The sequence below is a fragment of the Pongo abelii genome, chromosome 1 (genome assembly GCF_028885655.2).
Source record: "Pongo abelii isolate AG06213 chromosome 1, NHGRI_mPonAbe1-v2.0_pri, whole genome shotgun sequence".
Lineage (NCBI taxonomy): Eukaryota > Metazoa > Chordata > Mammalia > Primates > Hominidae > Pongo > Pongo abelii.
In genome coordinates, this window is record NC_071985.2 from 46,760,824 (window position 1) to 46,774,518 (window position 13,695).

Here is a 13,695-nt window from a genome sequence, read left to right on the forward strand (position 1 = left end):
TTACGTTATTATTATTATTATTACTATTGCCTTCTCATGAACATGTTATTTGTATGTTCAAGCTGTTATCTCTACTGGAATATCCTTCTCCGTTTCCAATGCTCTTTCCAAAACCCCCTCCTGGGTTTTACTGCACCTACCATTGTGTACTGACATGATTGAATGATTGGCTTAGGGGACTGATCCTTTCTACCAGACTTAACTTCTTTAGGGCAGGAACTCTGATACATAGTAAATGGTCAATAAAAGTTGGCTCAACTGAAACCCTAAGGATAAACTCCATCCACAGCGGAAGGCGCGGCCCCGCCCGATTCGGGGGCGGGGCGGGGAGCCGTGCGCGGAGGGTGGGTGGGTGGGGGTGGGGTGGGACTCTTTTTCCTCGCCGTGGCGGCGGAGGCGCACGGCGTGGGCTTGCGGCTAGACGTCGTCGTCGGAGGCTGAAAAAGCCCAAGGTGCTGCCGTTGCCCGTACAACTCGGACTTGCTGTTGCCCGAGCTGTGTCTGCACGGGTCTCGGACCGAGCGAAGCTCGCAGCCTCGGTCCCGGAGCCCATCCTCGCTTCGCCCTTGCCCAGCCTGCGGTGATGGAGGCGGCCACCGGGCTGCACCCAGGCCCGCGCCCGGCGCTGCCCCTCGGGGGCCCGGGCCCGCTGGGCGAGTTCCTGCCTCCCCCCGAGTGCCCGGTCTTCGAGCCCAGCTGGGAAGAGTTCGCGGACCCCTTCGCTTTCATCCACAAGATCCGGCCCATAGCCGAGCAGACTGGGATCTGTAAGGTGCGGCCGCCGCCGGTGAGTCACGCCAGCACCCTGGATCCAGCTCGTGGCTGGGGGAGGGAGCGGGGACGCGCGGGTCCGGGGAGGCCCGAGGCGCGGGGGGCGGGGAGCCGGTCGCCCCGCCGGCCTCAAGTTTGGGGCTGCCTAGAAGGTCGGAGTTGAGGCCGGGGGAGGAAGACGGGGGCTTCTCCAGGGTGGGAGATGAGGAGCGTGGGAGAACCGGGGGCTTCGGCGGTGCCATGGGAGGGCCGGGTCGCCGCGGGGCTCGAGCGGCCGGGTCCGGAGGTTCGGGTTCGGTTCCGGATGGAGTGATGGCAGGAGCCGGGGGTGGTCGCGGGGGAGTTTCCTCACGGAGCCCGGCGGAGGCGCGGGCTGGAGGGAGGACTGTGGGCCCGGCGAGGCTCGGCAGGCTGGTCCTCGCCTCCGCTCCCGGGGTGCGGGGGTGTGTGATGGGGTGGGGTGGGGGTGGGGGACTTGCGAGTTGTCGTGCGAGGAGGAAAGTTTTCAATATGGCGGCGGGAGCCCCTGGTCCTTTGTGTGGTGGCGGCGTCGGCCCGGAGCGGCCCTCACCTGGGCGCCCCACCCTCCAGACCAGGGCACCCCTCCACCGCCTGGTCCCCGGGCCTCCAGGTGTCCCCCGGGCCGGGGTCAAGAAGGGGGCGGCCAGCGCTGGCTGGGGGCGGGGAGGAGCCGCGGGTCCAGCCCCGGAGCGGATGTGTTGTGGGGGGCGTTAGTGTCTGGGGGACACTTTCGGGGCGCCAGGGGCAGGACGGGCGGCGGTGGGCCCCGATGCCCGCCCGCGCTCCGGAACGCGCACACTCCCGGCTTCTTCTGGCTCAGCCGCTCGGCTCCCCGGGGAGGCCTGGGCTGTGCTGGTGGGGATGGGGTCCGGGCGAGGCCGTGTTTGTAGGGGAATGTCAGACGGAGAGACCTCCGAAGATTTCGTGCTCGTTTCCCCCGGCCCTCAGCCTCCGGGCGCTGAAAGGCAGTCACCCACCGCAGCCCTTGCAGCCCTTCCAGCCCTGTCTACAGCGCCTCGGGCCTGGGGGCAGTGAGTGAGGGGTGGGTGTTGTTGAAACCATCCGTAACGGCTCCAACGTTCGCTGAGGAGAGCCCGGCCAACTCCTTCCCCCGTGGCCGGAACTGGGTGCGCTCCTACACCCCTGTTTTTTTGCCCACCTTTCGGGAGGGTCTGAGTCCGAGTTGGCCTAAGCGGCGGTTGGACGGGCTGGGACCGTTGGGAATGGGGTTTAACTGCCTTTCCTACTGTTTAAGAATCTTCTCCCACTCTCTTCCCCCACCCCAACTCCTAAGTGGAGGAAGACCCCTTCCCACCCCTTTCTCCCTTCAGCTTGCTTTTTGTAATGACATTTTGAGTTGTAGGGATTCTGTTTGTAATCGTTATGTTTTGGAAAGCTGTTTTCAGGGAGATCCCTGAAAATAAGGCTTCTTAACCCTTCCCTGCCCCAAATTAAAACATGGACACCTACTTTAGTTTTTCTTAAGCAAGTTTGAAAATGGAGATGAAATATATGCTTCAGAAAATAACTGGCCAGCGAATATGAGGGAAATGTTTGAAAATAGATCCATTTCTTACAGCGAAGTGGGCAAGGTTGATTCTTGCTGCTTAAGGGAAGTACGTTTCTCTTAGTGCAAAGAGGCCTGCAGAAGTTATAACAAGGCTGGTTAGAGCCAAGGTTTTAATTCTTGAATAATAGGTCATGTTTCACACTGTAGTAATGTAGCTTTATGTCACATGCTAGGACGGGTGAATATGAATATTGCACATTTGCATAATGGGATTTTATTCAGAAATTGGGTAACTTGACTAAGTTCTTAGTAACCAAAATGTGGGGAGTCAGGTTCCTGGGAGGTGTCCTCCATGTTGGTATTGTGGTATACCAGGGCTGGGGTAAATCCTTTATCTTGTTTTCTTGTCCTTTGCCTTTTAGAGGGCCCTTTTCCTGAAAGGATAGTGTTGCTCTGGTTAGGCTTGGCTACCCATTTCCTCATCTTGGCTAAAATATTAATGGCAATCTTTGCAAAATGTGTGATCGAATTGCCTTTTTCTCACTCTGAATGTCAGACAGACATGATGGCCACCATTTTGTATTGAGAGTGCTACATAGTACAGCCTGAGGAAAGGGGTTAAAGAGGCACCAATAATCTACAAATACAACCAGTACTCTGTTTTGGAGACCTCCTTTGTGTGGAGGGGACTTGCTTCCTCCTTTGTTTAACAAACTCCTTTGCCAAATGGAAAGAGTTTGAGAGTATTTGTTGTTGATATAACCACAAAAAGGGAAATCTTTCCAGAAGTTGTAGCTCTTGAAGAGGGGTCTTGTTGGAACAAAGGCTTCTTAAGAGATGTAAACAGTCTTTGTTTTAGAAACTGTTTTGTTTTTAGGAAAGCTAACTGTGAACAAGTGGTTTCATATAGTTGATACATAGCAACAAAAAAACCCTTCAAGAAGTGTGAAATATTTTCCATGGTGATATATATAATGTCTGTATTTCTGGATGATTTTTGTTCACCGAGTTTTTGGAACACAAATGGTTATATTAGAAGGGGAATTGGGACTATTGGTATTTTACTTGTTAGAAGGTAAGGAGAAGTATAAAACATTTCTGTCTCCTTTTGTTCTTACCTTTGTATCTTTACCAATGGTACTTAATATAGCTTCAGTTTATAGCTGCTTTCTCAGTGAGACTCCCAAACTGCTTGGCTTCTGAAAACTTAGAGTGCTTACATTATTTTGTATATGGCAGCTTAGGGGTTCTCAGAAATTTGAAAATATAGTAAGATAAATGTGAGAAAACGTAATTAAGTCAAGAAGACTATACTTCAATTCTGAGTTTGAAGTTTAATACAAACCTTAGTTTCAAATTATATCAACTATGTAGGATAACCAGGCTTGTTTTCTGGGCCAAAACCTTCTTAAATTTACAATTCATTTGGCTTCTGGTTTTGTCACCTTTAAAATGCAAATTTGTAATTTCCTCCTTGATACTGTACTTAGATGTCTGTTTAAGGACAAATGATATTTTTCCATATCACTTTGTGGTATTTGGAGATGAATAATTTTAAGGGTGTAACTATTAGGCAGAAAAATAGTTGGCTGCTCAGTAAATACTTTTTTGTCTCCCAGATTTTGATAGGAATGTATTTATGGCTTTAGTAACTTATTTTCTTGCTTTCAAATGTCTCACATTTGGACATAGATAGATTCCACAAATTTCTTTTTTTTTTGAGACGGAGTTTTGCTCTTGTTGCCCAGTCCTGGAGTGCAGTGGCTCATCACAGCCTCTGCCTCCCGACCCCAGGTGATCCACCCGCTTCAGCCTCCCAAAGTGCTGGGATTACAGGCGTGAGCCACCGCGCCCGGCCTAGATTCCACAGATTTCTTCTTTGTGCCAGGAGAAGGTTTAAATCAAACTCCAGAGGGCACAAGAGACAAAAATTTTTCAGCTTTAACTTCTTGTGGTTACTAGTTTGATTCCTTCATCTTTATAGCCAAGTGTAAAACTGCCCTTAAATGTTTTAATACAGTCACCATCTTTGAGTGAGCCTATTGGTTCCACTCCTAGAGAAGAGGGAGGAACTTACACACTTCTTTGTATGGTAGAAGTGTTAATGATATGGAGCTCATTTACTCCCTTTCCAGTGTATCATTCTCCCTAATTTGGGGTTTGATTGACTTAGGCCTAACCCTCTCTCTGTTTTCCCTATTTCTTTGGTGTCATGAAATCTTTCCCTACTTGTGGTATCTTTGGCCACTTTAAGCCTTTAACGTTTAGAGAAGAGGCTTATCAGTAGAAACATCCTTGAGCAAAGGAAGAACTTATAACTACTTAAAAAAAACCCTTTTATTGAAATATACCATACAATTCACCAATTTATGATGTGCAATTCAGAGGTTTTTGATATTTTCAGAGTTGTACAACCATCACCACAATCAATTGTAGAACATTTTCATCTCCCTCAAAAGAAACCCTGAACTCACTTGTAACTACTTTTTTTTTCTTTCTTTTTTTTTATTATACTTTAAGTTCTAGGGTACATGTGTACAACATGCAGGTTTGTTACATATGTATACATGTGCCATGTTGGTGTGCTGCACCCAGTAACTCATCATTTACATTAAGTATATCTCCTAATGCTTTCCCTCCCCCCTCCCCCCTCCCCTGACCCCTAACTACTTTTTAAGACAAATTTAGGAATATAATGCCCAGGAGAAAAACCTGGTAGGAGGTTGGATTAAGTCCTACAGTTCCAGGCCACAAATGGTCTACTTTTTTTTTTTTTGAGAAGGAGTTTTGCTGTTGTCGCCCAGGCTGGAGTGCCATGGCGCAACGTCATGTTGCTCACTGCAACATCCGCCTCCCGGGTTCAAGTGATTCTCCTGCCTCAGCCTCCTGAGTAGCTGGGTGGGCATGCACCACCACGCCCGGCTAGCTTTGTATTTTTAGTAGAGACGGGGTTTCACCATGTTGGTTAGGCTGATCTTGAACTCCTGACCTCAGGTGATCCACCCACCTTGGCCTCCCAAAGTGCTGGCATTACAGGCGTGAGCCACCGCACCCAGGCCACAAATGTCTGCCTTAAAGCAAAAACAAACTTCATTTGTTGTAGTTATTGAATGGGTGTTTAGCTAAATTTGACTTTGCCAGTGGTAAATTGGGCACATTAGTAGCCACAAACATATCTACCCAGTTGTAATTCTTAGTGAACTAATAAACAAAACTTGTAGACTTTAAGAATGTAATGTGAATGATATTGCAAATATGAGTCAGCTAAAGATTTGAGTCCCCACCCCCACTGGAAAAATTTCCTTCCCTTCCTATGGTTATAGGGTATGGTTTTAAACATGCAATCTAAACTTTTAAAAGAGCGAAATGAGTAGAGAATTATCTTTGAAAAGCGTTAATAAGCATTCTCTATTAAAAGCCAGGGCCTGAAATTTCCTTTTTTTTTTTAAATCTCACTCTGTCACCCAGGCTGGCATGCAGTGTTGCAATCAAGGCTCACTGCAGCTTCCACTTCTTGGGCTCAAGTGCTTCTCCCTCCTCAGCCTCTAATAAATTGTAGGGATGCAGTTTCTCAGTATGTTGCCCAGGCTGGTCTTGAACTCCTGGCTTCAAGCAGTTCTCCCACTTTGGCCTCCCAAAGTGCTGGGATTACAGGCATGGGCCAGTGCACCTGGCCTGAATTATTTTGTTGAGACACTGATAAGAAAAATTAAGAGAAAATTATTAACCCTTAATTTTATTCTTTCTCTGTTTCTAGGGTAATTTTCTTTATGACCTGTTGGCCTAGACTTAGAGTATTAGAGTATTTCAGGTTGATAGATCAGTGAAAAATGTGTTTATTGGTTTACATTTATAAGTGGGTAGAAATCTGCCAGTGGGGGAATTTTCTCTTGGGCAAAAAAATACAGGGCTGGGCGTAGTGGCTCGTGCCTGTAATCCCAGCACTTTTGAGAGGCCTAGGTGGGCGGATCGCTTGAGGTAAGGAGTTCAAAACCAGCCTGGCCAACATAGCGAAACCCTGTCTCTACTAAAAATACAAAAATTAGCTGGGCATGGTGGCGGGCGCCTGAAATCCCAGCTACTCGGGAGGCTGAGGCAGGAGAATCACTTGAACCCAGGAGGCAGAGGTTGCAGTGAGCCGAGATCACTCCATTGCACTCTAGCCTGGGCGACAGGCTCAAAAAAGAAAACAAACACAGCAACAACAACAACAAAAAAAATAGTGTAAACTATTCGATTTAAAAAATCGAACCCTGTTTAAGTGCTGTAATGGGACCTTTTTGTAGACTTTTGTAACCTTTCATTGTTGCCTTAATTGGACCCCATTAAGGTTGGCTGTAGAAAAGGATAAGGGAAAGCCCGTGCCCCTAAAATGAAAGTGCTAATTAGGTTTCTGGTGTTCAGGGTTTTTTGAAGCCTATGCGTGTACTTCTTTCCAAATGCCATCTATAGGTTTGAAAAACTACTAACCTAGGAGTACCTTGCTTTCATCCTTGGACAGTCCTCTCAGTGTTGAGATTGTTGTGCAGTTTTTTTTTCTCTAAGAGAATTAGGTATTTTCTGATATACGTGTTATAGTACAGATCATTGGCAGACTCAAAAAAAAAAAAAAAAGATGGAATGAAGGTTGGGAACTGGAGGGCTACGCATTGTCAAATTTCAGTTTGGGTCTCTTGAAGGGGACTCACCAGAGGGCATACCAACGAGTCTCTTTGGGGTGAGTGGGTGGGTTAGTTGATACCTTGGGAAAGCCATATTCTTGGGCTGCTGCCATTGACTTTTGATTATTTAAAGTTTGAGATACTAATAACTGGATTTATAAAATCCAGATTGTGAGAGACTTGTTTTAGACATAAGAATGGTATGCAATTGAGAAGTATTTCTTAAGTATTTATTAACTGCTATGTCCTTGCATGGAATTAAAGAGGAAAAATTAATATGAAAATTAAATGAAAATTTAATTTTAAATAAAATTGTAAATAAAAATTAAATGAAAAATTAAATTGTACACTTCCACAAATTCCTCCAGAAATGTTTATTTTTCTGTCATTATTAGATGAATTCGTTGAATTTGCTTTTTACAACCAAGTTTATGAACCAGATTAATGAAGAAAAGATGTCTCTAGAACAGTGAGGCATTTCAGTTCCATAATTGTAGGATGTTTGGAACAAAGATGCAGAATTTGACTGAATGCATTCTTTTAAGTCCTCTACCCCCCACCATGATTTAAGACACTCAGACCTTTAACTGTAGACCATCCTTCTTAAAGCACCATCAGCATATATCTTTACACATGGCCTTAGAGTCATCCCATATGTGCTGCTGCTGCTTTTTTTTTTTAAGCATTTAAGCTTTCTTTCAGATATAAAAACTAATCATTTTGTTCTGCCAGACCCATCACTTCAGGGAGTAAATTAAAAAATTTTATTACGAAAAATGTCAAGCATACACAAAAGTGTAAAGAATAGTTACTTTAGCTATTTTCCTGGGTAGAAGAGCAGAAAGTGGAGTAGCAGCATTGGAGTTGAGAGAAAACTAGGGATCTTCATTTGTAAAGAACAGCTTAGCTTAGCTTTTGTCCTATTCAGGTTATAAGTGACATTTGGGCAATTATGAGGTGAGCTTTCTAGGCTTCAGTCAGTGATGGTCATTTTGCCCAATTAGGTTGGGGATAGTATTTCTCAGTTTTAGTCAATGGCTTTGTTGCTTTGTTACACATTTGTTGGGACATGTCAAGTAACTTGACCGGCTGCAGGTCTGTTGGCACATGGAGGTGTTGGAGTCAGTTGGTGGGTGGAGGGTAGTCTCTGCTAACATCACTTCATTCTTTATCTGTTCATTTTTGTATTGGCCAGACTTTATCTGAACTTTCTTTTCTTAGGAAGGGGCTTCTGGTCAGAGTGGTTATTTAGCCTGACGAAACAGAGCTGACATCAGTAGTAACCAAGAAACAGAATGATGTTCTATCCAGGCATGGTGGCTCTCACCTGTAATTCCAGCACTTTGGGAGGCTCCAGGCAGGAGGATCGCTTGAGGTCAGGAGTTTGAGATCAGCATGGGAAACATAGTGAGACCCTATCTCTACAAAAGACAAAAAATTAGCTGGGAATGGTGCCATGCACCTATAGTCCCAGCTACTTGGGAGGCCAAGGTGGGAGGATGGCTTGAGCTCAGAAGTTCCAGGTTGCGATGAGCCCTGATCACGCCACTGCACTCCAGCTTGGGCAACAGAGCAAGACTTTGTTTCAAAAACAAACAAAACAAAATGGCTGGGTGCAGTGGCTCACGCCTGTAATCTCAGCACTTTGGGAGGCCGAGGCAGGTGGATCATGAGGTCAAGAGATTGAGACCATCCTGGCCAACATGGTGAAACCCTGTCTTTACTAAAAGTACAAAAATTAGCTGGGCGTGGTGGTGCGCACCTGTAGTCCCAAGCTACTTGGGAGGCTGAAGCAGGAGAATCACTTGAACCCGGGAGGTGGAGGTTGCAGTGAGCCGATATTGCACCACTGCACTCCAGCCTGGTGACAGAGCAAGACTCCGTCTCAAAAAACAAAAACAAAACAAAAGTCCCTTTCTGGAAAAGAAGTTTTAGGGAAATGAGAATTTGAAGAGTCTGATGAATTACTTGTTAGATTGTTAGGTTCAATTTAAAAATTAGGTCATCGGGAAATATTTTCTATTAATGTCCCTTAAAATCTAAAGACTTCTCCCTGCTTCCCTGAAATAATAACTTCATTTCTGAGATAGGAGATGCCACCAGGCAGAAGGTCACATAATGACCTTTTAGAACTTGTTGATTTCATTTCACATGGTAATCTCTTGTAAAATGCTGTGAAATTTAACTATTATTTTGCAGGGATAAAAATGAGGTTTATCAAGGGGACTGTGTGTATGTATATTTTTATTTATCACGTGTTTTTCTTTTTTAAAAATTACTTTTTTTTTGGGACGGAGTTTCACGCTTGTCGCTCAGGCTGGAGTGCATGCAGTGGCGTGATCTCGGCTCACCGCAACCTCCGCCTCCCAGGTTCAAGTAATTCCTGCCTCAGCCTTCCTGGTAGCTGGGATTACAGGCACCTGCCACCACGCCCGGCTGATTTTGTATTTTTAGTAGAGATGGGGTTTCTCCATGTTGGTCAGGCTGGTCTCGAACTCCTGACCACAGGTGACCCGCCCACCTCGGCCTCCCAAAGTGCTGGGACTACAGGCGTGAGCCACCGCGCCCGGCTTAAAATTACTTTTCAAAAGCCAGTTCCTCTATTATGTAAAAGAGGACAGGAGGGGTATTTTCTAGATTTTAAAAAATAGGTGGGTAGAGTTTTCAATCTAGTTACATCATGACCTTGGACAAAGTCATTCTTCTGCAACATATGCTTGTCATCTGCTCTAAGGGGATCTGACACTGACCTAGGGCTACTGTCCAGACTGATTAATTGATGGATTGCAAGGAGCTTAAATCCCAAAGCTTTATTTGCTCATTGCTAAGAAGAGTCTGGGGACAGATTTAGTGAGACAAGGGTTAGTGCCAAGTACACATCCCTCATTTTCCCATATAGTGAAGGGATTTCCCCTTGTCCCCTGGGGACAGAGTCTTGCTCTGTTGCCCAGGCTGGAGTGCAGTGGTGCAATCATAGTTCATTGCAGCCTCGACCTCATGAGCTGAAGCCATCCTCTCAGCTCGGCCTCCTGAATAGCTGGGACCACAGGTATACATGCCACCACACCCAGAATTATTATTTTTTTAGGGACAGGGTCTTGCTGTGTTGCAGGCTGGTTCGAACTCCTGGCCTTAAGCCATCCTCCCACCTCAGCTTCCCACAGTGCTGGAACTACAGGCGTGAGCCACTGCACCTAGCTGTGAAGGGATTGTTTTCTTTTTTTCTTGTTTTGTTGCCCAAACTGTAATGCAGTGGCACAATCACAGATCCCTGCAGCCTCGAACTCCTGGGCTCAAGTGATCCCACCTCAGCCCCCCGTTTAGTTGAGATTACAGGCACACACCACCATGCCTGGGTAATTTTTCAAATTTTTTTGTAGAGATGGTGTCTCACTATGTTAGCCAGGCTGGCCATGAAGGGATGTTGTAAAAGTGAAACTTGAAAAGGCAAACCGCACCCCCCACCCCAAAAAAAGGCAAAAACCCATCATCAAAAGAGAGTATAGCCAGCATAGTGGCTCACACCCATAATTCCAGCACTTGGGGAGGCGCAGGTGGGAGGATTGCTTGAGCATAGGAATTTGAAACCAGCCTGGGCACCATAGCAGACCCTATCTGTACAAAAAAAAGACAAAAACCAATCAAACAAAAAAACCCTAGAATATATAGACTATAATCCTTCTATTGGTTTAGACGAAGCTTTTCTGTCCCTGAATCTTTATTTATTTTTTTTGAGACAGGGTCTCACTATGTTGCCAGGCTGGAGTGCAGCATGATGTGATCTTGGCTCACTGCAACCTCTGCCTCCTGGGCTCAAGCCATCCTTCCACCTCAGCCTCCCAAGTAGCTGGGACTGGGACTACAGGTGCATACCATCATGCCCAGCTAGTTTTTGTATTTATTTTAATAGAGATGGGGTTCACCATGTTGCCTAGGCTGGTCTTGAACTCCTGAGCTCAAGCAGTCCGCCCGCCTAGGCCTCCCAAAGTGCTGGGATTACAGGCACAAGCCACCACGCCCGGCCTGTCCCTAAACAGATTAGTGAGATTAACATTTTTTAAAAGGTAGAGCTGTTAAAAATTGTTTCAGAAAATTTGCAGATGCATTTGTGTGTCTTATGTAGTGCGTGTATATAGGCAGGAGTTCAGTTTGGTGAGATTTGTATTAAGAAGGGTTTACAGTGATTTAAATTTCCCCCAATATGGGATGACTGTGACGTTGTGGAAGCCCTGCAAATAGAAGGATATTGTACTTACTAACATAATTTAAATAATCTCAATTCATGTCTGACAGGAGGGGTCAATAGTTGAAGTCTAGTAATTTTGCAATTATCCTACTTGTAAAGTGGGGAGAAAAGTAGAAGTGGCAGGAAAAATGTTTACCTAGATCTTTTAAGAAAATATTTTAGGACAAGAGCCACCGTCATATTTTATTTTTATTTATTTATTTATTGAGGTTAATTATATTTAGACTTAAGGAATTAACAAAGGAGCAGGGAGACTAGACCAGGTCCCAGGATTTCTTGACTCCTTGGGGCAGGCCCAGCTACAGCAAGCACAGAGGGAAACATAGGGGAGGGGCAGATAGCAGATTTGGTCTTGAACTTGGAGGGTGGGAAATTGGTGATCCCCAGGATGGAAGCAGCAGGAAGAAGTTGTGTCTGAGGAAGGCCTGGGCTGCCCAGAGGGGCAGCCTACCCCTGAACCCCTGGGGCTGTTGCCCAGCGGAAATGGAAACAAGGATCCTCCCCTTAGGGCTGAGGAAAAGGCACTTGGTTCAGTCCCTCCTCCCCTCTTTCCCCATCTGTTGGAGAGATGGGGGTCCTTGCCTCTTTGCCCCTTTGAATGGCCCAGATGCTGGTCCTGATTGAGTCTCCTTTTAAGAGACTTTTGCTGAACTCATAAGTGGTGATCGTGATAGCATAGGAGGGGATAGACTTGATGATCCAAGGGAGGAAGCCTGCAAAGAGCTCTCTGATGCCCGACTTGGCACAGATCCACCTCTGAGCAACCAGGTAGAGTCCACATCCAGGGATGTCATTTCCACAGCTTCCATCACTCCGAGTGTGGCCTGGTGTTGAGTCTTCATCACGACAAAGGTTAGGGTCAGCACTGTAGCCAGCATCATGGTGATGCTGCCAGCTGCAAAGCTGACTCCCATGGTTGTCATGGGACCATGGAGGTCCTTTGGTCTGAGCCCATTCAGCCAGCTCTTCACTAACTCGTAGTTGAACCAGTACAGGGCTGAGAAGGGCACATCTCAAAGGAGAGTAGGGCCCCGGCACAGCCACAGTGAGCACCAACCACTCTAAGCCACCGGAGCTCAAACACAGGTACCAGCACATAGTATAACATATGCTGAACCTGCAGCTTTGTCTGCATAAGCTCCAGGGCACTGATGATTGCAGTGATAGTGCCAGGGTGGGCCAGCACACCAGCTACCAAGGTTATGTAGAGGTAAGGGCTCAGCCACACAGGCAGGCCTTGAGTTGGTTGTAGGCAGTGAAGTAGTTGGTGGTAGCTGGCACAGTCATCACCAGGGTGGCTGGGAGGCCACTCCACAGGGTCCTGGTGCCCTTGTGCCTCAAAATCTTCACAGAGGCATCCATGGTGCCAGTGAAGCTGGTAGGGTCTTAAAACCAGGTGGCACAGCGGGGACAATTTGGTCATAGGTACAGAGGCTCCAGGACACCATTGTAGTACGGGATTGGAAAGAGGAGGGCAGCTTGGCATAAGAGAGGCTCTGAAGTCTGGAGGAAGGTGTCAGCTCACTGGCCACCAGTGGGCACTGAGACTGCAAATGGACCTTCCACCATGTCCAGGGGTGTCATGAGGAAGGAGGTGACCACAGCCCTTGAAACCTGAGACCACCATTTGTTGGAGGGAGCTAATGCCCCCAGAGTCCTGTCCGTCATCTTGCAGCTTCAGTCCTAGCTTTAGATTGGTGCTTGTACAGTGCAAGGCTGGTCAGGCCCATTCCAGCTCTGTGGCCTCACCTTGCACCAAGACTGACTCCCTGTATTTTACTCCCTATATTTTATTATTTACCAACAATTAGACAATCTTATTTAAAAAAAAAAAAAAAAAAGCTAATTAGGACCCCTATGTAGTCATATAAACTTAAATTTCCCAGTTTTTTATTCAAATATATCTTCTGTTATTGGACCTCATAACATTGCCTCTTAGGTAAACCCATGTAGAGAGTAGTCCCCTCTTTTTTTTTTTTTTTGAGATGGAGTCTTGTTCTGTTGCCTAGGTTCGAGTGCAATGGTACGATCTCAGCTCACTGCAACCTCTGCCTCTGGGTTCAAGCGGTTCTCCTGCCTCAGCCTCCTGAGTAGGTGGGATCACAGCGACGTGCCGCCACGCTCAACTAATTTTTGTATTTTTAATAGAGATGGGGTTTCACTGTGTTAGCCAGGCTGGTCTCAAACTCCTGACCTCAGATGATCTGTCTGCCTCAGCCTCCCAAAGTGCTGAGATTGCAGGTGTGAGCCACTGCGCCCAGCCTCTAGTAGTCTCCTCTTATCTGCAGAAAGGAAAACCATGGATAGAATTTGTCAACTGCTGTCCAAAAATAGGTGAGGACAGTACAATAAGACATTTTGAGAGAAAGACTACATTCATGTAATTTTATTATTTTTTTTTTATTATTTATTTTTTGGAGACAGAGTCTCACTCTGTCCCCCAGGCTGGAGTGCAGTAGTGTGATCTCAGCTCACTGCAACCTCCG

The 13,695-nt window shown here is 46.4% G+C and overlaps 1 protein-coding gene across 4 annotated transcripts in view; it reads left to right on the plus strand.

Moving 5' to 3' along the window:
• Positions 1-316: 316 nt before the first annotated feature.
• KDM5B (lysine demethylase 5B) overlaps positions 317-13,695 on the plus strand; it is an 80,951-nt gene continuing 67,572 nt past the window's right edge. Inside the window, exon 1 of one of the 4 annotated variants that reach the window (XM_024246692.3) lies at positions 317-787. In XM_024246692.3, coding sequence (XP_024102460.1) covers positions 584-787 — 204 coding nt within the window. In that variant the 5' untranslated portion in view covers positions 317-583. Of the gene's footprint in view, positions 788-857; positions 967-13,695 lie in introns of those variants that run through there. The other 3 variants (XM_024246695.3, XM_024246702.3, XM_024246719.3) reach the window with 3 other exon arrangements.